The sequence below is a fragment of the Brachypodium distachyon genome, chromosome 2 (assembly GCF_000005505.3).
Source record: "Brachypodium distachyon strain Bd21 chromosome 2, Brachypodium_distachyon_v3.0, whole genome shotgun sequence".
Classification (NCBI taxonomy): Eukaryota; Viridiplantae; Streptophyta; class Magnoliopsida; order Poales; family Poaceae; genus Brachypodium; species Brachypodium distachyon.
The window spans coordinates 52,710,794-52,734,866 of NC_016132.3; the positions used below are offsets into that span (position 1 = coordinate 52,710,794).

A 24,073-nucleotide genomic window follows, 5' to 3' on the forward strand; every position below is an offset into this window, starting at 1 on the left:
TTACCATGGTATGAATTCTTTTCAAACAAATTTATACATGTGATTTCCAACATCGAAAAAAATAGAAATATTCTCATTGAAGTTACTATACATACACATCATGTTTTTTTTTGAGGGAACATACACATCATCATGTTATAAACGAACAAATGAACCAATAGCGCGGCACCGTGAACAGTTAACTGATGCGCGGGTACCCGCGGCCGATCAGTTGCGCAGTCGATCGTACGAAGCTTTCACCGGTCTAGATCGAGTTCCCGTTGATCCTAGCTACTGTAGTAGAATTGCAAATCGAGGATCCATTTCGGCGATGTAATGGTTGTCAGATCAAAGCAATCAATCAGCATCCGCCACGGCATTATCGTGGCCTTCGTTTTAGCATGCGCATGCGCGAGAGGACAGGACTTTCAGGCAGGCAAGCAGCAGAGGGCCGGGGCATGGCTGGGGGGGATCAGAACTAGTTTGACCCAGTGCCGGCCGACGCTGGCCCCGCTTGACCGCCGCCTCGGTGAGAGCCCAGGCGCGTTGCTCTGACACGCCACGGCCTTTCGCCCCGCGCACGGACGGTGCTTGCTGCAAATGATGTGAAGCTGCTGGGCTATCACAGATTCACAGGGGCACAGGGCGCTCACTGCTCAGATCAGGCCGGCGGTCCCTGCCTCCACAGTCTCCATCGTAACTGCAGGTCGACAGACTCCGTACGTGATACGTCCCCGCACGCAGTTCACGGCTTCAGCCGCAACCCGACACCTTCGCACGAGCGAGCGGGGATGTCAGGAGCGTGGCCCAGGACTCTGCTGGCTGTGTTTGTCGTGCGGTGTCGACCTCGTGTTGTTGTGTAGGTGATGACGGGCTTTGTTGTTTCTACTGTTTTTAGTCCCGTGTTCCTCACTTTGCATAAAGTTTTTGAAAAAAAAATATTATAGACTGCTAGACGAACTAGTTTACTCTTCTTCTTAATGAATTACCGCTTCCAAGTTTTGGGAAATGTAAATCTAAAGCACTTTTAGAAATTGGCTGCATTCGAGCGCTGAAGACGAGAGGAAACAGAACGACGACCAAATTGGCTGTGGAGCTTCCTCGAATCCAGCCCATTACAGAATAGGTCCAGCTGCAGCCTGTAGCCGGATACTTTGTTCAATTTCGAGCCCAGCATTAGAATAGTAAGGCTTCTGTTTTTAGGACGAAATAGTAAGGCTTTGGTTAGGCCCAAACCAGACCTATTTATCCATGGCATTCAAGCCTAAGCCTAGATGGAAAACAGGCCGGTCCATACAGGCTAGTTGAAAAGTTGAAAGCCCAGTAGCTGCACACCACAGAACAAAGCTCGCTGGTAGTGTTGCTGTCTTGGCGCTGCGAGGTGACAGAACGGAACCTTCTAGATGTATTAAGAAGACACATTAGTAATATAATTTGCCTGCTGCTTGTCAACAACACTATGATGTAGGGTGCGGCGTAAAAGTATTCCGATTCTTTCTCTTCTGTGGCGGCGTCTTACTGGGCGATGCTACGGCGCCTGTGAGTTTTTTCGCCTGCAAGTTTGGTGTGCCTCGTCTCGTGAAAATTGGATACATGTCCTCACTGTATCGTTCATACCGATCTGACGAGTCTTTTGATAGTGTGACCTAGTGCTTTATTGACATGCTTTTGTGGTTTTGGAGTTTTTCTTTGGTGTTCTGATGAAGATCTCGTGGTTTGACGACCCATCCCTTCAAAAAATACATTCAACGTTCATGACTTTCCATCTTTAGATGTACGACTCAAGGGGCTTTTTAAAACCTTCAGAGGTAGTCAAGTTCGTGCAGGTGTACGATTAGTGGTGTCACTACTCTAGTCTGATCGCCATATTCTTGCCGAAGTCTTGACTGTATTTTGTGTTGTGAAGATTGATACAATGAACATTCGTTTGAAAACTTTACGGCTCGTTTGGCACCCATCATTTGGGCATAGAATTGTAGAATTCATTTTGAATTCCAAAAACAACTTGTTTGGTTGGCACGGAATTAGCCACAGGAATTCAATCTCAAATTTCCATGGAATCACACTATAACTAGCCTCAATTCCTCTCTAAAAACCATCATTTCTCTAGAATTGTCTCTCACTCTTCAATTTCATGTGGTAGGCAAACATGATTTTTCAACCCGGAATTCAAATTCAACCAAATGAAATCCTATCAAAAATTGGATTTCATTTCATTTTGATCAAATGAAATGAATTCTTGGTTGCCAAACGAGTTGTTAGTGTAATTCTTAGTTATAAGAGTTACTTGTTGTTCTTGGACATTTTATCTGAAGCAATCTACCAGTAATGAATGCGGAGTTGGAATGAAATTGCTAGTGGTTCTTAAAAATAGTAATTCGTCCTGTGAAAAATCAAATCTCAATGACCACATTGTTGAGTGTTTAAAATGATTGCATTACTTCGAGAAAGAATTACTTCTGACCAACGATTGGCGGCTCTCATATTTATGAGTAACATCATTTTGCAACGGAGACACATTTTCATATCTTTGAGTTTTCAAATTTTCAAACCTTCGTAGTTTCAAATAGCCTGAATCAACGAAAAATATATAAACCAGACCGAATCCATCACACAAATGCCCACTGGCACAAAAATATAGTAGTGATGCGAGCGGCAATTCCCAAAATCCCACATATCGCGTATATATAAGTATGTGTATGCCATAGTAAAAATGAATGATATAGGATTGGCATAAGATGGCAGTTACTCCCTCACAAAAAAAATTAATCAATGATATAGGAGTACAATCTAACGAATCATTTTGCCTCGTTCGTGCTTGAAGAAAAAGTTTGGCCTTTTATGTTTAATCTTATTCAAAAATAAAATAAATCAACAATATTCATAAGGAAACATTTTGTTTTGTCCTAGCAACCAAATGCATCCACGGTAAACTTTCCTATGAAATTTCAATCCTTCAATGTTTTATGCGAAAAATCTGCAAACTGATTAAGGGTATGTATAATGGTTGCTAAGGCTGACTTTTCTTATATGTTCCATGTCATCTAGATAAGACAATAAAACATGTTATAAAATAAGTTATCTCTTAGTGTCTTATCTTACAATTAATGCTTACATGAATGAAATTAATTAAATAAATGTTAAGAAAAGGTGAAATCTAGTACAATAGGAAATTTGCCTTATCATTGTCTTATGTTTCTTGTGAAGAGATCATCTTTTTTTTTATCAAAGGGGAACTCCCCCAGCTTCATTAATGAAACCATAGTTTAGTTTTACAAATAAAAGGATGAAAGAGAAAAAGCCAGGTTACGCTGGCATCCAGCTGACCATACAATACAAGTCGGGTCATGAAAAGTATAACCGAAGCAAAGCTGCGAAGCTGTGACAACGCAATATAAGCTACAGTAAGTGATTTGATCTTTGAAGGAGCTGAAACGAGGCAGCTCCAGTACTTCACTCCAAACGTCAACCAGCTTCAATTCTTCGTCCCAGCGTCATCCACCCCCTCGAACGGTTGAACACTTCGCCAGCTACCAAGCGAAGTTTCCTAGCTCCTTGTCGCAACGCCTTTTCCACCCTTGGACCTTGCAATTCACACCAAAATCAAGCCAATGACAGATGTGATAAACGACCCCCACAAGATCGAAAGGTAAAACATGATCAAAGCAGGCTCTGTTTCTAGTCTTCCACATAGTCCAGAAAATAGCTGCTAAGAAAATTTTGACAATAAGAAGATCCAAGCCCTGAAATTGTTTGATCCAGTCCCCCAGGCTGCTCAGTGACACTGGGACCTCGCCCATGTCAAAGGCAACCTGGAACACTCCCCAAACAAATTTTGCCAGGGGGCATTGAAAGAAAATATGAACAATGGACTCATCAGCCGCGCAAAACATGCAATGCGTGTCTCCTTTCCAACCCCTCTTAACTAGATTATCTTTGGTTAGTATTCTGCCCCATAAGACTAACCACAGGAATATTTTGATCTTAGTTGGGGGCTTCATTTTCCAGAGTACTTTGTAAATTTTTTGGGGTCGTTTGGTTTGCAGTGCATTGTACAAGGATTTAACACTAAATCCTTTCTGCCCCCCCACCCTCATCCAAACAACAGTGTCGTTAGCCGCAATCAGAACAGTATTGTTGATAAGAATCAACAATTCATCCCACATATCAGCCAATTCACCCCATAAACATCGTCTAAAAATCAAACACCCCCCCTCCCCCCGGAAGATGCCACACTGTGTACAGTAACATTCTTACTGAATGTGAGAGTGTATAATCTTGGGAATTTCTCAGCTAATGGTGAATTATGTACCCAAACATCCTCCCAAAACCTTGTTTGTTTGCCAGAACCAACTACTCGAGAGCAGTGATTATAAAAAAAGTCTTTCACCTCCATCAGGGCTGACCAGAATTGAGACAACCCTTTGCCGGCAGCAGCCTGCATGAGTGTTTGTTTTTGAAGATATTTTCTCTTCAAAATCTCTTGCCAGGGCCCCTCAGATGTCTCAAGTTTCCACAGCCATTTACACAAAAGACAAATGTTCATCATATCCAAGTCCAGTACCCCCAACCCTCCTAGATCCTTAGGTGTGCACACAGAAGGCCAGTTCACTAGGTGGTATTTTCTAGTTTCCCGATCCTCCTGCCACAACAGTCTTGATGTGAAGTAATCCAACCGCTTACTTACACCCTTTTGGATTCTGTAAAAGGATAACATGTAGAAAGGTACAGATGACAAATAAGAATTTAGCAGAGTAGCCCTCCCACCAATGGACAAGACCTTTTCCTGCCGGCCACTCATCCTTTTCTCAATCTTATCCTCTAAAAATTTCCATTGTTTGTTCAAAAGTTTGGTTTTGTCAATAGGAATTCCTAGGTATTTCATGGGCAATTCACCAAGTTGACAAGTGAAGATTTCGCTGTACATACTGGCTTGTTCCCTGGCAGCCCCAAGACAAAACACTTCACTTTTGAGAAAATTAATCTTAAGACCTGACAGCTGTTCAAATAGGCACAAGATGAACTTCAGGTTCCTAGCATTTTCATCCCCCTCTTCAAGCAGGTGAGGTGTATGTTTTGATCATCACACTAAGAGCATCCACCGTCAAATTAAAAAGGAGAGGTGAGAAGGGGTCACCCTGTCTCACCCCTTTATAGGTGCTAAAATATGGGCCCAGGCTGTGAAGGGATCATCTTTTGTCTTTTAGTTAAAAGAAGCATTACGTTTTTTTCGTTCTCAATCCACGTGACATTGCTAAAAAAAAAAAGCTGACGTTACACGTCCTAAACCCTAAACACGTCTTTCCTCTTGCAAGGGACCGGATATCGCTTGAATTTTTTCGCGAATCACTTTATCGGAGTCCCAAAGCCCAAATTCGGATAACACGAGCGCGAGCAATAACCGCTGAGGGTATGAAACCCAGTTGCACAGACTGCAGCCCTGCACCTTCGTCTCATCGGCCGTGGCGCAATGCTTCGTCTTCCCACTCTCCTCCCCATTAAACCCTCGACCCCGAGCACCGGCTTAAACCCCGCCCGGCGCAGCCATGGCCACCGCCCCAAACGCTTCCTCGCCTCCTCCACCCCGCCGCCGCCGCGAAGAATCCCCAATCCAACCACAGCCCCGAAACCCTTGAAGCCCGAACCCAGCCCCGGCCCCCAGAATCCTGACGTGGCAGCCGACCTCCCCACAACCAAGCCACGCAAGCCACGCCGTGGTCGCCGAGGCGAGGCGGCGGCCGTGGAGGACTTCGTCCGCGGCCGCCTCGAGCAGGTCTTCGCCTCCATCCAGGAGCGCGACCCCGAGCTCCTCCAAGGCAAAGGCGACATCTTGAAGCGAAATGAGGAGGATGAGCGGGTATCGGATGAGGAGGAACGAGAGGAGGCCGGAGAGGAAGATGGGGAGCAGAAGACGGTGGTGGAGGAGGAGGACCCGAGCTGGCCACTAGACGCCGACGTCGGGTGGGGAATCCGGGCATCAGAGTACTTTGATAAGCATTCGATCAAGAACGTAACGGTGGACGGGGTGGAGATCGATTGGGAAGGAGAGGTCGACCAGGGATGGGTTAAAGAGATCAACTGCTTGGAGTGGGAGAGCTTCGCCTTCCACCCGAGCCCCCTTATCGTCCTAGTCTTCGAGCGCTACAACCGGTAAATGGGCTTTAATATCCAGAATTATTGTGATGCTCTGTGTTGCCTCACAGCCTCAGAGTAAGTCTACCTTTAGATCGTCACGGTTTTGAACTAGAGCTAGTTCAAATCCGTGCCAACCTTTATGGCACGGAGGGAGTACTAGTGTAGTGTGACTAATGTTGTGTTTTGTAGGGCGGCTGACAATTGGAGATTGCTTCAAGAATTGGAAAAGGCTGCAAAGGTATATTGGAATACAAAAGATCGGCTACCTCCACGGGTATGTGAATCATATCATGGTTACCATTCAATTAACTCTGGCAATGTTCTCCTGGTGTTTCAGCAAGTGCTAAATATTATCATATGTTTCAGACTGTGAAGATTGATCTGAATATCGAGAGAGACCTGGCATATGCACTTCAAGCAAAAGAATGCCCACAATTACTGTTTTTCAGGGGAAACAAGATCCTATACAGAGAAAAAGGTTATTCCCATTTATCGCAAGAGAAACAGCATCTGTTGTTCTCATATTTTTTGTGCTCCTTCAATATGCATCGAGTTTACTTATGACTTATGAGATTTGTTGTTTGAGACACGAAAGGTGGCAGTTAGTAGGTTGCACCGTTTACCAATGCTCTTTTAATGGTGAAAATATCCATTCGTGACAGTATCTGAATATGGTCTTCATTGGTTGAGTTTACAGATGTAAGGACAGCTGATGAACTAGTTCAAATGATTGCCCATTTCTACTACAATGCTAAGAGGCCATCCTGTGTCAATCCTGAAGCTGTTGCTCCTTCATTCTAAGTTCTTGGATAGAAGTGCTGAGATGGTGCCTTGTTCTCAACTTTGTGCTATTATAGCACTGCTATTACTTTCTAGTAAGCCTTTTCTATCCAATTCTTATTCTATTGTGTGTAGAAACCAAACTACTGCTGGTCATTATTCGCTCTGACATTTGATTCTCTGCAATCATTTCATGCAGGAATGTGTCATTAAGTTCTTATTCTTGAAGAAGAGGCTCCTAGTTTGATAATTTACCTGGATAAGATGCCAAAAGGACATTGTGGATGCAATGATTGAATGTCAAAAACTTGAAGTGGCAAATGAACCACCAAACAAGAAGATATCATCTCAATGGGTGCCTATAGTCAGTAAGGCGTGACTAAAACCATGTATTTTACTACTACTTAGATATCCATGGAGTTTTCTGTAGTGTAATCTAACTTAGGTTCTCAGTCTTCAGTACTGATGTTCTAGATAGGACGGTTATCTGCTGCTAGCTTCCCTTGCTGATACCTGAATTGATTACATTACTGAGACTGCTACAGATTCTGTTAGACAATTTGAAGTTGATATGGAGTAATATTTTTACTTAAGTGCCCCTATCCTATGTTGAAGGAGCAAATGATAAATTTAACCCTTGAATTTGTGTTTAAGTAGGACTAATTTTTCTTGAATGAAGAACTGAGCAGTGGCTGCCATTCACACTTTTTAGTTCAAGTAATCTAGTGTACTCCAGCAAATTTTACAGATTAATCTAGTGTCCATTTTTGTTTTTCTGCCCCGTTTTTTAACCGCTCCCTTGATATTTATACTTGGTAAGTAACATCAAACATAAATGTAATAAATTCAGCAGAAAAACAAAATTGGACATTTGAGAAGGATTTGATTCTGTACGTCTAGATCTACATTCTGGATCAATTTGCAACTTTTGGAAAAGTGCCGCAGGAAGCTTAGAATCCGTCATCATAAAACTGTATAGTCACTTCTGTGACCTATACGGTGTAGTATCAATAATGTCTCTACAAACAACTCTGAATTTTACACGCAAGGCCTAGCTAGGCACATGAGATCGACAAGGAAGATGAGGATGCAATGCACAGCTGCGCAGCAGCTGCCGCCTCGGCACCCCGGCTGCGCAGCAGATGCGAGATGTCCTCATACCGCATCGTCTCAGCCATCTGGAGCGGTGTCGTGCCCCGCTTGGTCTTGGCATGGACGTCGGCGCCCATGTCAAGCAGCAGGTCCACGGCCTCGGCGCAGCCGCTTTCGACGGCGAGATGCAACGGCCTGTGCCCTTCCACATCCTCGCACTCGACGTCCATGCAGCCAGACCCCGCGAGCAAGGCGATCACGTCGCAGTGACCTTTGATGGCGGCCACATGGAGCGCCGTCAGGCCATACTGGTCGCACCCGCGGAGGCCGGTGCGCTTGCTGAGGAGGAACTCGAGGCTTTGGAGGTCGCCTCGCCTCGCGGCGGTCATGACTAGCTCCCACCGTTCCAGGATGTCCATCACTTCCTTCTGTAATCAGCAGGCAGTGCTGTCATTAGATTCTTTAAGGATTTCAGTTCAAAACCAGAGGTCATAGAAGTATATGAGACTGTCATTCTGTATTAAACTGTCGTCTGGGTGTGCACAAGCGACTGAGAAATAGTTAAACAGGTGCTAATGTTGATCTAAGAAAACAAATAGTACTGGTATGTGGGTAATGGCAGCTCTCCAGCGTCATAACATATTAGACCAAATACCATTAGCCATTGTACAAACGTAACATTTGTCATTGTCCTGTATCGTTCACGAGTGCAACGACACACGTCACATAAGCCAAGCTACGTACAGCACCCAGCTGGAACCATGGTCCTCCCAAGTTCCAATCTGATATGTTTAAATTACCTCTGCAGACTACAGCCAGTCAGTTATTCAAAATTGCTCCGAAAACCTGCGAGTCAAGGGAAGGTAAGGCGACAGAATGTTTACTGTCGTTTCCCTAAAAGAAATAGCATAGTGTTACTGTCTCCTGTAATGGTTCACTGCGCAATCAGGATTCAGGAGTTCGTTCTAGTCCGATTTCAACTCCGAGGTTTATTTAGTATTTACCATGGCAGTAAAAAACAGGGCAAACAAACTCACATAGCCTTTCTCTCGCGCCACGTCCAGCGGAGTCCTCCCGCGCGCGTCGGCCGCCGCGGCGTCAGCGCCCATCTCCACCAGCTCCGCCACGGCCTCCGCTCCCCCCGCCGCGGCCGCGACATGCAGAGCCGTCCTCCCTTCCTTGTCACGCGCCTCCAGCCCTTCCGCCCCCAGCCTCCTCACCTCGGCGCGGTCCCCTCTCGCGGCGGCCGCGTGCAGCTCCTCCCCCGCGTCGGGCACCGGCGCCACCGCCGCCGCCGCAGGCTGGAGCACCGGCAGGAGGTGCGGCTGGCGGCGCAGGATGAGGCGCACGGCCGCGGCGTCCCCGGCGTCGGCGGCGAGGCGGAGCAGGTAGGGGCCGCCGAAGAACACGCGGAGGCGGATGGCGCTTGAGGCGGATCCGGAGCCGGGGCCGTCGAGGTGCGCGGCGGAGAGGGAGGAGAGGACGAGGAAGCGGTCGGCGCGGGAGCGCGGGAAGCACTGCGGGGGGTGCGGCTGCGGGCGGAGCACGACGCGGATGGAGGACGAGGAGAGCGGCGCCAGGGAGCCCCGCGGCGGGCTGACGAGGAACCTGAGCGGGGAGGAGGTCTGGACCTTGAAGGCGACCGGGAGCGTGGCGTGCAGCGAGCGGAGGCGGAGGTCGACGCGGCACTTGGAGTTGGGCTCGAAGTCGATGACCACCTCCTCTTCCGCCACCTCCAGGAGTGGGGGCTCCGGCGGTGTGGCCGCGTTGTTGTTGGTGGTGGAATCGGCGGCAATTGGGGCTGGTTTGGCGGCGGCCATCTCGTGGATGGGAGCGCAAGATACAACGCTCGGAGTGGGAGTGGAAGCACGGAATGGTGGCTGGCAGGGGCTACCTACGACGGACGACGCTTTTGAATTGCACGCTAGTAGGAGCAACATCATAATGTTGAATTTTCTGTGCCAGTCTGGCATGGTGGATCGGTAGACCCGTCACCGGCGGTTAATTGGTTGAGAAGATGGCGTAGCGACTCCGTCTCCGGCAATCCGTGCCGACTCGCTCGATCCCGCATGTCCTTGTACCTTCTAGTACTACTTCCAGTACATGATAAACTACCGGACCAGCAGAGAATGGCGGGGCGGGAAGGTCGAGCAGGCAAAACGCTATAATCTACGGAGTACAGTACCCTCGTGAAGGCAAACGAGAGAGAGAGGATCTGGTTCTCGCTTGGCGAGCCCCCGCGCGGATCGTTGGATTCTTCTTCTTCTTCCAGCCATGTGCCGCCCGCGACCCTTTGCCGTTTGTCGCGCACGAACGAATCGGCACGGAAATTGGCGGGCTTGGTCACTTCCGCGGCTACGCGCGCCCCTGCTGCCCTGCATCTCACGTCTCCGTGTAGCTTTGGCGGCACGCGCCCGAGAAGTGCCCGCTACCCAACAATTCTGCTTCCCCGGTTTTACTACGGAGTATGTAAACAGTGGACTACAACGTTATGTGTGTCCAACAGTTTTCTTGGTTTTATGCGGACAGCAAACATAGGATGAAGTTCATTTGATGATTAGATACATATTAATAATTTTGTTCTTAAAATTTGGACAGAGAGCGTTTGTAGTCCAACGGTTAGGATAATTGCCTTCCAAGCAATAGACCCGGGTTCGACTCCCGGCAGACGCATTTTTTTTTTTCGAGTTCTGCCCAATTAACTTAGCTAACCCCTTTCGAATTGCTCCCATTTGCCACAGCGCTATGCTGCTAACGATTCGATGGTCCTAACGCAGGCTATACTGCTTCCTCTCTGGAATAACGCAGAATGAGATTGTTCAAGCATGCTTTATGAATCCTCTTGCCTCTTTTTTATGCAAGTTTTTTTTAAGAAAAGCTTGTTCAGTTAGAAGAAATGAGAACAAAGTTTGTTTGTTTTAGCGAAGAGAAACGAGAACAAAGTATGCTTTAGTTTTGTTCCCCCACGTTTGGCCCAAGCTGATCCCGCCTCCTCTCAGACACCAAACACCATGGGCCGAGATTTTCCGATAAGTGGTAATACCACTGTGGCATGGGTAGGCACATGGCGCAGAAACACCGCTGGGTTCAGCTTTCACTTGTGTAAAACGACGTGCTTTGAGTTTGATATACGGACACACACCGCTGGGTTCAGCTTACCATCATCCCATTCTCATGCGCACAGAAAAGTTCTACGAGACACCATTTCGTCACCGGCGCCTACACCGTAGCCCGTAGGATATCGCACCTAAACTAGAAGTCTAGAACCGATCCTTCCTTCTAGTCCTAGGACGAACCAGATACCATCAGATGGACTGTACAAAGCAATCTATCTACGCAACAGAGGTCCCTGATCTGGTCTGCAAATCGAGAGGGGCCGATAGATCTATGTGCAGAAAGGTGAAGCTAACCTGCAACCCCGCGTCCACCGTCCGTCGCGTGTAGCAACTGTATTCTTCACATGCTGCAGCCTGCAGACGGCTTGTGGCTATCTAACATCTGCAAGTACCCCTAGTACAATATATTTTCAATCCATGGTCAACAGCTAACCGCTGGATCGAGCAAGAAAGCACGCCTTTCCACCTCCTAATCAAAACCTGTCCCAAAGCACAGTCGTCGCCAACACTCAATGCTGCATCTGTATAATAATATGGCTCGATCTTAGGGTGCTTGGAATCAAGAAAGAACAGTTTCCTTTCAAAAAGAATCCTTGGTGTCGATTGAGCGGTGCGTGCACAGAATTCACATCTCTCGCTGGAACATGGCGGCGTTGCTGAGAAAGAGGGGAATGCAGTTTCACATGGTGGCTTCTCGCCTGCTGCAACGAGCCTATGGTTCATGCGGCTGGTTGTCACTCACTTGGCATTGCTTCGAAGCATAGTTTTCCAATAGCCGGTTACTTTTCCGTCAAAAAAATAGCCGGTTACTCTAGAGTGGCAGGTTCATTCGGTTGTTGCCAGGTGACAGTCGTCGTAGGGACAACGCACTCACATGCATGGTACAGATGAAAACTGAAAAGGAGAAAAGACAGAGATGGGCAAATGGAAACCAACAAACCTTGCGATCTGAATAAATAATAAGTACTCCTCTGTTTCATAATTTATGTCTTAAATTTAACTAAAAATGGATGCATTTATTTATAAAAAGTATCTAGATACATGTAATATTCCGACAAGATGAAACGGAGTTTCCTAATTTATGTCTTAAATTTAATTAAAAATGGATGCATTTATTTAAAAAAATATCTAGATACATGTAATATTCCGACAAGATGAAACGGAGTGTTGCTTCTTCACCAACTGTACTGGTACCGTAGGTAAGAGAAAAGGCCGGCACGCAATAAGTTGACAATGCAAACCCAGGCTTAGCAAAAAAGCCAGCCGTATGAGTAACCGCCATACCGTTCTCGAGTACCAATCGAGCACACCTGAACAAGCATTGGTACATCGTAATGGTACTTTTGGGACCTTCCAGCGATGGAGTACATAAGAAAGGTAAGACTATTTTAATTCTAAGTAGGTATATTCCCTGTTCATGGTTAACTGATCATGCATTGCTAGTAGATGCGATCTTGACTGGAGAGTATTACCAGCTTAGATAGTTTTTGGAGTATGTAAGCTTCACTACCCCAGGGAAAAAAAAAGGACGCGTGGGGAGCTGACAGCCCCCGGCTTTTTTTTTAAAGAAAAAAAACTTCTCACGTAAGTTTTGAAAATCTCCGAACCTCGGTCCCACCATACACACTGGCATCACAACATGTGTGAGTTCAGGCCGAACCTTAGACCTGTGCTTTGATGTGGGATGAACTTCTCACGCAAAAAAAAAATCAACTCACAAAACATTTGGCTCCCATTGCATTTGAGTGTTCAATTTTCTTTGGAAACTCTAGATGCGCATATGTATGTTTCGTGCATACCCGTAAAGTTTTGTTAATAATATGGTCCTGTGTGCTACAAAAACAAAAAAGTGTGCATCTACAATAGCAAAACACTTTTCAGTGGGCATTTTCTGTATCCGGATGTTCTCAGATACTCACTTTGTTCTTAAAATTAAGTCTTAGAGCTTGTTTGGATCATAGGAATGAAAAGTAAATAAAGGAACATGAAAGACGTAGGATTGTACACATAGATGTAGGCGCATTGGGCCTTTCAAAGGAATTTTTTTTTCCATGACCTCATGCTTGGATTCCTCCAAGCTCGGGAGGAGGGGGGGACTAAAATTCTTTTGTGCAATTTTATACATGTATTAGATTTTTTTTCCTTAGGATTGAAATCCTCTCTTTTTTCCTACAAACTTAAAGATACAAAGAGGCCTATTTTGTTTCCTTTGACTAACCGTTACTCCATCACGTGTGATTATGTGGTACAAATCATAACCATAAATGAATAATTTAAATTAGAGTGTAGCAAAAAGACAAGTGCAGTTCGCAATTTAGGAAAACGAAATTACTTCACATACGATAATTGATAGTCTGTTATTGATACGATGGCTTACCTAAACGTGTGTTCCACATTTTTTGCAGGTCATTTTCAGACCTACCCATTGGATCTGAATATGGGCTTTCCTGCTTCTTGCGCATCCACGGGAGCTTTCAGATACTGGATGCAACCGACTAGGGATGGTCGCTCGGGATATCTTTAGCCGGGCTGGCTGGCGGTATAGTAGACGCCTAGATGCATAACTTCGTCTTGTTAGAGTTATTCCGTTGGCTTATCTTTGTATCGACTATCGCTGATCAGTGAATTTTATGACTTTTGATCACTCTGCAATAAAAACGGTTGTGTACATCAATTGATGCAGAGGCCAAGGATCGTTTCCCCTTTTCGAGAAAAAAATGAACGGTGCGATAGGAGTGCCGGACTAAAATCGAATGCAAATCGCATCAAAACTTGTTTTAGTGTCTTTTCCATTCTTGAGTTTTCTAATTTCCGAGAAGCCCATTCTAAACCTTAAATTTGTAGATCAAGTCTAAAATAAACCCCCACTTTTCAATCCTTGAAATCTGCACCCTATCCTTACTAATCCCGTTCGGTCCCGACCTTCGAGAACCAAAATCTTGTTTGGGAGAGCGGGATTGCCGACAAGATAGACAAATCTCGGGATTTTTATCCAAAGACCCATTGAGGGCTCCTTTGATTCAAAGGAATTTCATAGGAAATTTGGAGGGTTCTATTACTAAGGAATTTTCCATTCATAACTCGTTTGATTTGCAGGATTTGAAACCATAGGAATATTTCCTATGGACTACTTTGCATGCAATTCCAAAGGAAAATTTCCATGAGGTCCAACCTCATGGAAAATTTCTTTTGTCTCTATGACAACAATGAGTAGCATGTAATCCTTTAAGAAAATTCTACATTTTTCCAGTGGTCAATCAAACAACTTCTACTACACATTCATACATTTTGAATTTCCATAAGATTCAACATGTCATGACATTCAAATCCTATGTTTTTCCTATTCCTGTGTTTTTGAAATTCTGCGAATCAAAGAGGCCTTGAACTAGAAACAATGAGATTGTGATAATTTTAGTAGAAAGATGGACTTTACTCTGCAGTGACGGATCTAGAGGATGGCCAGGGTGGTCCCCGCGATTTTAGGCCCCTTTGTGATCATATGAATAGCACTCACAAAATATAAAAAAAATTAATTTTAATGATTAATATTACTGTTGGACCACGGACCACTGTTACTCTCGGTAGAAAAACGTTTGAGACGACCCATCACAGCACTGACAGAACTTCCGAGTTCGAAGGGCTACAATGGAAAAAAGACATCTTCGAAGGCCTACAGTGAGAGCAACGGTAGTCCCCTTCAAATTCCAATCCTCGCAACTATGATGGGAAAGTCTGGAATGGAATCCAAACGAAATCGAGGCAAAAATCCTAGGGCCACACGCTTCCCCCCGCTCCGAAACTGAAAACACAACGAGTCCCCCCATCTCCTCCCCCCTCTCCGGCCCGCATCCCCTCTCAACTCTCAACTCTCTCAACCCATCTCCTCTCCCATGTGGCTGCCCTGGGTCAAGACGCGCTCCTCCTCCCCCTCCTCCACCTGCTCCTCCACTGCGCTCTCCGCCGCCTCGCCGCGCCTGTCCTTCTCCTCCCCCTCCCTCAAAGATCTCCAGGCCCTCCTCCACTCCGACCCCTCCGCGCCCTCGCCGTCCCCGCCGCCGCCGCACACGGCGCCCTGCTCCCCCTCCGCCCGCGTCTTCCACCGGGTCCGCGTAGCCGCCTCCGCCCTCCGCGCCCTCCGCACGCTCCAGGCGCCGCCCGCCGCCGCCGAGGCCGACCGCCGCGTGGTGCTCTACTACACCTCCCTCCACGTCATCCGGACCACCTATGAGGACTGCCGCGCCGTGCGCGCCATCCTGCGCGGCCTCCGGGCCTCCGTCGACGAGCGCGACCTCGCCATGGACCCGCTCTACCTCAAGGAGCTCGCCGCCCTCCTCCCCCGAGGCCGCCGCGTCACCCTCCCCCAGGTCTTCGTCGGCGGCCGCCACCTCGGCGGCGCCGACGAGCTCCGCCGCCTCCACGAGTCCGGCGAGCTGCGCCGCGTCGTAGCTGGCGCCGCATCCCTCGCCGCCTGCGGCCGGTGCGGCGGCGAGCGCTACGTTATGTGCGGCAGCTGCGACGGTAGCCACAAGCGTTACAGCCTCAAGGGCGGCGGCGGCTTCCGCACCTGCGCCGGCTGCAACGAGAACGGCCTCGTACGGTGCCCAGACTGCTCCCCACCGGCCGTATGATCCAGATTCAGGTCACAATCTCCTAATGACTTCTACTAGATGTTTAATTTCGTAGTATCAAAAAAACGAGATAAGAAATGAGTTATGTGTTGTACGGAGTAGTTGTCACTCCTACGTGTGTTAGTGTAGTGGTGTTTGATACTATGTGACAGTGTGATCAATTGGGAGCTGCAAGTTTTTAGCATTTCCTAACCAACATCTCTAGTCATGCGTTAGAATGGAGTAAAAGTGTTGTTCTTTCCCTTGCTTCCGTTGGTACTTTCACTCCGCCGAGTCTGAATCTGAGTCCGTTTGATGATCCTAGTAATAACTGATTGATAAATGTTAAGTACTACCGGAGTACTGTCAGTGAAGGAAAATATACCGTGTGAATTCTTACCGTCAGGTTTTCGCACACGCAAGGCGTGAGTTCCTTGATTTAATTGGCATCAATTTTCTCTTTCCAAATGCTCACCGAGTTTGAATGGTTGGTACAGTACCTTGTTGTTCGTTAGCGGATGAGCACTGTTCGTGCTTCTAAAAAGCTGCTATGTGACATGCCTGCGTTTTACGACCCTGGGCTGCTGCAGTATTTAGGCAACGGCACGGCCGCACGGCAGCGCCTAGCTGCGGTGGAGCTTTGGCGGAAGCAGGTCGCGGCTGGCTTGCCCAGATCTCACGGCTACACACTGAAAAAGCGAGCAGGACAGACTTGGTAGAGCTTTTCGTCGATGCCACTTTCCTTTTGGCAGAAAAAGAAGAAGAAGAGAGAACGGAATGGGTGCTCGTGCGGCGTTTTGAATGCGATCTGATTGATAAAGTGGCCGTTGGATAGGATAGGACTATATGCTTTGGGTGCGTACTTAACTTGAAAGATGATTCAATTGATGAGAAGCTATATGAAGTTTAGCTAGCGGCGCCAGTTCTTTACATTTACATGAGGTACCTTTCGGTGTTCGGTAGGATAGGAGGCTCCGGGCAAGATACGAGCCGGAGACTGGCGATGCATGATACTGTACTTCTTCCAGCGTGACTGGAAGTGTAGAAGTATATCTCTCGATCGGTCTCTGTCTATGCAAAGATATGATCAAGTGACGACGATGATATATATGGCGGGGAAGAATTAATCGGTCAAATCATGTGATTGTTCTGCCACTTGGAGCCGGCCGGGGAGACACCTGTACGTGTGACGGGAAGAGGAGGACGCCGCACCAGCCACTGTCGGGTTGCGCATGGAGGCTTACGCTTGGTTTTGGAGGCGTGTGTGATCTACTGATCTTGATCTTGAGGGGTGAGACAGTTCAGGGAGGGCCATGCAAGACCCACGTGGTGGGACGCGGCGATCTCCCTCCTCCGCACCGCAACGCAACCCATCCGATCCGGCCGGTCCAGCACCCGGCGTTGGAGGGGGCCGCGCCGCGCGACTCGTGACAGCCTCGTTGCGGCTCCGGGCTCCATCATTGAATCAAGTGGTCACGTCAGAGCTCGCTCGCTCGCACGCAGTGCTCTGCCCCCACGTCCATATTCCATCCTGTTGCTCGACTCCCTTTTCCTTGTCCGCCTCCTGCTGCCTGCTGATTGTGTGCGAGGTAAAATTCCTCATGGCATCGTTGCGACGGCCGACAGTAAAAGCTGCGTTTTTAGGACGTCTTTGCAGATCGCAGTAGCAGTGGACTATGGACGGCTCAATGTTCCTGTCCAGCGGTCTGGCCGCAAGAATCTTGGAATGCTCTCGGTCGTTAGATAGATAGATTGAGAACCCTCGCATTCACATACATGTGAGGTGTGGGATTACTGCTCTGACTAGAGCTGCAAATTTTTGACCCTCAGAATACCCTTTGACCCTACATAGTTCAAATAAATGGATTAGTTTTTCAAAAAGTTGTATCATTTTAAAATTTTAGTTCATTTGGTTGAACCAAATAAGATCAAAGGGCCAAAAATTTGCTGCTCTGATTCTGCCCTGCCGTAGTGGTGGTCTGACGAAAGGACTAGCTGCCTTGCAGAACCCGGGAGAAGGTTCAAGGTGCATTATTATCGTTCCATTATTGTGCTTGTTTATCTCTGCGCCACGTTTGTACGTTTAGCCACGCATGAATGAAGGCCACTCTTTTCCCGTAGCATTTGGGCACCAGAAATGCATTAACTCCGAATGAAACCAACAACATCCGAATAGCAGCCGTAGCTGATGGACAGGAAAAGATGGGCGCAACGGCAACGAGCCGGCCATTTACTCGCCACAGGCACCGCCGGAGCTAGCAGTAAACTTAGCTAGAAGCGTCGGCGAGCGCTACGTGCAGTGTGGAGCCAGGCACTCGCAGCGCGGCCAAACGATGGGGAACTCCGCGTTGCAGCGCCCGTCAAGCTGCCCGCCCGCTTGGCAGGCCTCCCTGCACCTGGCGGTGTTCGCGCAGAAGGCGAAGCTGGGCCCCCTATTCCAGCAGCCGTCCGCCTCTATGCCCCGAACCGACCGCACCTCGCCTGCAAATCAGCCCAACGAAATCAGAAGACCCTGTGCTGTGTGTGTATCTTTGGAACTTGGAACCATATCGACAAATGTTCCAATCCAGAAAAGGCGAAAGGCGACTTATTACAGCGTACGGTAATAGATAGGGATGCTTACTTGAAGCCACGATGAGCAGCACAAAGAGTGCAGAGCACAGGGCATTCTTCCTCCATGCCTCCATGGCAGGAACAGGAGAACGTAGAGTTATTGAAAATGAGAGTCGATCGAACTCAAGGAATGCAACAACAATCTTGTAGTGCTTGGGCCTCCTTATTTAGTGAGGCTCCTCCTTATTTTGTTCTATTGGCCTTCCAAGGATGCATTACGGGTAGCATATATATGGGGATCTTAAGGCTCGGAGAGAAAATAGGAGGCAGAAACAACTCGAGGTCAAGCGGGTAAACCGGGGGTACCTACGAGTAAACAAAACAGAAAACAAACATGTCCCCTAATTTTTGTAGGAACATGTCACTCTGAAGCCAGCAGTATAAGAGTTAAAGAAAGCTATAATTTCCACGGTTGCTCTCAAGCCAGCTATTTCAAGTACTCCCTCGTTACTTCATTTACATAATTTCTTCTTGAAATCAAATTAGATTTTGAAAGAATATATATACTCCACCAAACAGAAATTTCTAGATTCTATTACACTGCCTTTGCTGCAAAGTAGCCTGAATTTATATTGTAATGGACCATTTTCCGCAAGCTGCAGGATGAACACGTTGTACTTACAGACAACGTTGCGCTTTTCACATGTAGACGCCAATCTGTCACCATAACAACGCATTTGCACATGGAAAACCTTATATCCAGTCGCCTGAAATTGCAATTTCTCAGTCGATGGAGATAAGCAGGTGATAAAATCGTAAACCATTGTATGTTGACAAAGAATACTATCTGGTTCAGTGGTTAGCATTGCCTCCTGCCTCTATGAGTCTGACGTTCGAATCTACTACAAGTTGAATTTTTTGTTTCCTTTTTCTTCTTCTTTTTATTTTTGTTCCTTATTTATAACTTCGTTCAGTTTTATTTTTTTATTAGTTTTCCTTGTTTTACTTATCTTTTGTTGTCTCTTTTTTCATTTTTCATATGCAACTAATTAGAGATGCACATAATATGTGTTTATCCCTATTTCATTTGTTTAGTTTATCCGATCAACTTTATCACAAATGGTTGCGTGTTTCTCTAAGCCTCTATTTTTATTTCGAATTGCACACTCCGAATTTCAGATTTGCACAAATCATACATGTGCACTAACTGTAATTTTTCAAGTTGGATGGACGTTGCAACCGTAGTATTTACAACCGCACCCGTATATTTTTTCCTATTGCAACTGCAATTTTCTCCGCCGCATGGGATTGCAACTGTAAATTTACAATTACACCGTAATTTCTTCAAAAAGGGAGGAAGGAAAAAGGCAACAAAAGGAATAACTATTATTCCCTCCGTCCAATATTAAGTCACTCAAAATTGCCCAAATATGGATGTATCTATGCGTAAAAAGCGTCTAGATACACATGTAATAGAAAGTCACTTAATATGGGACGGAGTGAGTAGATTTTAAAAATTGCACGTGAAATTTTAGGTACAATTTTAAATTTGCAAGGTTGAGTTTTGTGGGCAATTTAAAAATTGCAGGTGAAATTTATGCACAAATTTAACAATTGCACCCGAAATTTATGCAAATTTCTAGGTGATAGGTCCCTAACAATTTTTTAATAATGTTGCATGTTTCTTCCACTCTTTTGCTTTTTTTAAATACCGGAACCACTCTTTTGCTCTCTATGTATGTAGCGTGTTTTCCGACATTATGAAACTGCACCTGTGATTTTTAAACACCTAGCGTGTAATTTTAAAAATTGCATCTAGCATGTAATCTTTTAAAGTCGCAGCTGTAATTTTCCATGGAGGGGGTAACCGTGATTTTCCACCTTCTATGAAGAACCAAAATCCATGCATGCATAGGAGTTGGATGATTTATCTTTAGTTTTTATTTTCACACATAAATGGTGGTCAAAGAAAAAAAAATACAACACACACACTCACGCACACACACAGCAGACATGCACAGACACACCCATGCAGCATCGGCTTTCTCAGTCGATTTAGACGTAGGCATTCCCTATATCTATATAAAGGTCGAGCATAAATAAGAACACAACAAAAGCAGCCATATCATTTTATCTCCTTTTGTAGCGTTTTTTATTTGGCCAGACCGACAACCTACGCTCAAATTTGAACTAAAACTACGCATAAATAAGAACACAGTAATAATTTAAGATCAAAGGAAGTACAACATATCATAGCTTCTAGAAAATACCAACACAATACGTGGGTTCGATCCTAGTTTGAACTTGAATTCGAATTCGTGCGACAAATGTATGGGGGCTGGATCTTAAGTCTGTACCATCGTATTAAAATCGATTGAGGTCTCTAGCTCTGTTACTAAGCATTTATAACTTAGAGAGAATTTCATATTTGTCACTGAGAATTTGCTCATATGCCCAATGCCACTGACAATTTACCTGTTCCAAATATGCCACTCAAATTTTACATAGGGTACAAATATGCCACTGCCGTTAGTTGACCGTTAAGTCAATTTTATATTGACCGAAATACCCCTGTCCACAGGTCAGAAAAAAACAAAAAGAAACAAGAAAACTAAAACACCCTCTCGGTCTTTCTCTCCCCCTCTCTCTCTCTACAAATTATGATGAGTTTTAGCTATTAATTTGCTGAATCTATTACTTATGACTTTTGTGATGTTAATTAAAATCAAGGGAAGTGCTGTTGAAATTTTCCAATTTTTCATGCTAAAATCATTATTGCTGAAACTTACTCAGAAATGGTATTACGGGTATCTTAAAAACCTTGAAAAGTTAAGTTTTCTAAAATGAGTAATTTGTTGTTAACGGAACATCAACATACTACATAGGTGCAAAATTGTTTTTTCATCTTCTATTTAACGGCCAACTAGCGATCAACTAACTGTAGTGGTATATTTGTACCCCGTGCAAAATTTGAGTGGCATGTTTGGAACATGGAAATTCTCAGTGGCATTTGGACATATGGGCAAATTCTTAATGGCAAATATGGAATTCTCTCTATAACTTAATTTATTCTAGAGGTCAGAGGGCAGATCAGTTGCATCTTCTCCTACCGTATAGCAACCACGCGCCAATCCACGTTAATTCCTGCTAGTCCTGATCTTCGTCAGCTTCGCGGCGGCCGTGGTCATTGCCGGCGTTGTTGGGACATCCTGCAGCTTGCGGTCGTTCCTCTCCCTGCCAACTCTCGGGCTGCCGCTCTCGGAGCCCAGTCCGATGGACAGCTTGCTCAGGGCCTTCCGCGCATCGGTGCAGTACTTCTTGCTGGTGCCGAGCAGCGACGAGACGCCCCAGCCGCGGCCCTGCCATTCCTCGCGGTTCCTCTTCTTCTCTCCACGCGGCAGCCCTGCAGCCTGGCCAATGTCGCCGTCGTCCTCTGTTTTGTTCTCCTCCTGCAGGGCGTCACGCAGGGTCGTCGTGCTCCTGCGGCTGTGTGAGCGCGACGAAGGGACAGGACGATCGCTGGCGTCTGAGGAGCGAGGCGTCGCGCGCTGCGACAGCGACGACGGGCTCCTGAACCCGCCGCAGACCGCCGGCTTGGCGCTCCAGGGGAAGAACACCATGAGCCCGCAGGCTCTCGGGGACATCTGCTCGACGCGCGGCCGGACTTTGATGCGCGGCACGATCTGCTCCTGCACGGCGGGGTCGGTGTTTGGCGGCGGCTCCCCGTCGTCGTCGTCGCCGGTGGAGTCGTGGCGTCGGCGCCATTGTTTCGGGTGGTGCGTTGATCTGCCGGAGGAGGATGACGCGTCCGAGAGCGCGTGGCGGGAGTGGCACCGCTCGTCCTTGACGAAGCTGGAGGCGCGGCCGAGGAAGATGTCCTCGAAGCGCTTGGACGTGACCCGGTCGAACGAGCCCGACCCGATCGCCCGCTGGTCGGGCGAGGAGGACGAGGAGGGTACCGTCCTGTTGTGCACGGAGAAGAAGGACGACGTGTGGGTGTCACAGTCGCTCGCATTGCCGTAGCGCCAGTTCCTGGAGGAGGTGCAGCGCCCGGGCGGCGGCTTCGGTGGCGGCATCGGCATCGTCGTCTCCGGCGCCGCCTTATTCTTGTGCAGCACGTCGACGACGGCTCTGCTCTTGGGCACGCCGGGTGAGCTCTCCCAGGAAAACGGCACCCGCGTCCGCACTCGCAGCGGCGAGGCGTCGCGGCGGCACCGCGGGTGATCCGCGGAGGCGCACGAGCGGCGCGGCGTGGGGAGCGGCGAGTCGAGCTCGAGCAGCGGCTGCGGGAGCTGCTGCTCTCCGCGGTCGTGGTCACCATAGCGCCGCCTCTCCTTGGGGCGTTTTGCGATGATATGACTGATATCCATTGGGACTTTTGCTCTGTATGTACGTGCGCTAGGCTCCGGACCCAGCTAACTACGGCTGGCCGGCGTACAGCGTACTGTTCGTCGGAAGCATATGAATCTTCGTTGCGAACCGTATACGTATAAGAGTGCACGCGAAGACTAGCTGCAGAGCGAGGTAGGTGAGGCAATGGCGCGAGTTCCTGCTTTACCGCGAAAAGTGGAACTGGCGGCGGTTGGGACGTAGCTTCGTTTATGGTAGTGTGTCGGCGGGTGTTTTCCTCTCCGTGGGTTCGTTCCCGTGAATGTGCTCGAGTGTCTTAATGCCGGAGGTTGCCGAAAGAGCGTCATGTGTGTGATCGACTTCTGGTTTGTTGAGACATTGTTCGTGCGCGCTATTCCCCTCCAAAGTTGTTTGTGTGGCTATGGGGGTGGATGCCAAATTGGAAGGTCTCAAATTTTTCATAAAAAACTTCCAATTTGGCATTTTGAACTAACAAAAACTGAGCAGTCAACTTGCAACTATTTTCAAAAACGGATTTGCTAGAGAACAGTCGCCTGAGAAATCAATTTCTCGGTCGACGACGGAAACTGATATATGATAGGTAGGTTAATAACTGAATGAAACATTGATATGTACATGGCCTGGTCGTTCGTGGATGGTCGCTCTGTTCTGGAGGTCGCAGGTTCGATTGCCTTCCCGTCCAATTTTTTGTTTCCTTTTCCTATTTTTGGTTTATAATTTATGACTCGTCTCTTTTTTGTCTTCAATTTTTTATTTCTCTTAATATTTTGTTTTAAATTTTATAGATGTACACTAACGTAAAATAGCATTATAAGATAATTTGTATATTTGTTTTATTTTTTTGTGCTCCAATTTTTTTGGATGAGTTGCATATTCCGAAAACCATAACGGCAGAAATATTATATGTGCGAGTGTAATTATATAGAGCTGCACATTTTGAAAGCCTAAATTCGCACATTCGATGCTTCTCCGTCTGATGGGATTGCAACTAAAGTTTTTACAATTGCACCACAATTTCTTTAAAAGGGGGAAGGAAAAAGGCAAGAAAAACAATAACTATCAAAATTTAAAAATTGCACCTGAAATTTTAGGTGCAATTTTAAAAATTGAAGTGGAATTTATGTGTAATTTAAAAATTGCAAGTGAAATTTTATGCGCAAATTTAAAATTGCACGTGAAAATGTATATGCAAATTTTTAGCATGGATTGTTTTTCGTACGTATTCAATCGTGCATGCACATGATGGCTATGGTCTGTACTCAATCTTGTGCATGCATGTTCCGTCCAGAGCCAGTATTCAATCTCGTGCATGCATGTTTTGTCCAGAGCAAGCTGATGGACAGGGTATCTATCGACCTTTCAAAAAGTTCAAACTAGCTCGAAGTCAGTACTCTATCGAAACAGATATATCATTCCTACAGGAAGATGATTCCGATTTTA

At 46.7% G+C, this 24,073-nt stretch overlaps 4 protein-coding genes, 1 long non-coding RNA gene and 1 other non-coding gene across 6 annotated transcripts; 3 read left to right on the forward strand and 3 right to left on the reverse strand.

Annotated features, from left to right (window-relative positions):
• Positions 1–5,359: 5,359 nt before the first annotated feature.
• On the forward strand, positions 5,360–7,494 carry LOC100822210 (thioredoxin-like fold domain-containing protein MRL7 homolog, chloroplastic). The gene is made up of 5 exons (XM_003564473.4): positions 5,360–6,129; positions 6,304–6,388; positions 6,481–6,592; positions 6,812–6,989; positions 7,094–7,494. Exons 1-4 carry the CDS (start codon positions 5,450–5,452, stop codon positions 6,913–6,915), a joined length of 981 nt encoding a protein of 326 aa, XP_003564521.1. The 5' UTR covers positions 5,360–5,449; the 3' UTR covers positions 6,916–6,989; positions 7,094–7,494.
• Positions 7,495–7,757: 263 nt separating this feature from the next.
• Positions 7,758–10,180, reverse strand: LOC100823042 (ankyrin-3). Its single transcript, XM_003564476.4, has 2 exons — positions 9,024–10,180; positions 7,758–8,414 (listed from the first exon to the last, which is right to left on the reverse strand). The coding sequence occupies exons 1-2, from the start codon at positions 9,957–9,959 to the stop codon at positions 7,950–7,952; spliced, it is 1,401 nt and encodes a 466-aa protein (XP_003564524.2). The 5' UTR covers positions 9,960–10,180; the 3' UTR covers positions 7,758–7,949.
• A 407-nt stretch (positions 10,181–10,587) lies between these two features.
• TRNAG-UCC lies at positions 10,588–10,659 on the forward strand. Its single transcript has one exon. It is a non-coding gene; the product is annotated as a tRNA-Gly (tRNA).
• Positions 10,660–14,845: 4,186 nt separating this feature from the next.
• Positions 14,846–16,083, forward strand: LOC100823358 (uncharacterized protein At5g39865). The gene has a single exon (XM_003564477.4). The coding sequence runs from the start codon at positions 14,993–14,995 to the stop codon at positions 15,728–15,730; it is 738 nt and encodes a 245-aa protein (XP_003564525.1). The 5' UTR covers positions 14,846–14,992; the 3' UTR covers positions 15,731–16,083.
• Positions 16,084–17,819: 1,736 nt separating this feature from the next.
• LOC104582895 lies at positions 17,820–18,602 on the reverse strand. Its single transcript, XR_730953.2, has 2 exons — positions 18,333–18,602; positions 17,820–18,190 (listed from the first exon to the last, which is right to left on the reverse strand). It is a non-coding gene; the product is annotated as an uncharacterized LOC104582895 (long non-coding RNA).
• Positions 18,603–20,601: 1,999 nt separating this feature from the next.
• Positions 20,602–22,996, reverse strand: LOC100842845. The gene has a single exon (XM_003567195.3). It carries the CDS (start codon positions 22,630–22,632, stop codon positions 21,400–21,402), a length of 1,233 nt encoding a protein of 410 aa, XP_003567243.1. The 5' UTR covers positions 22,633–22,996; the 3' UTR covers positions 20,602–21,399.
• Between the last annotated feature and the right edge of the window lie 1,077 nt (positions 22,997–24,073).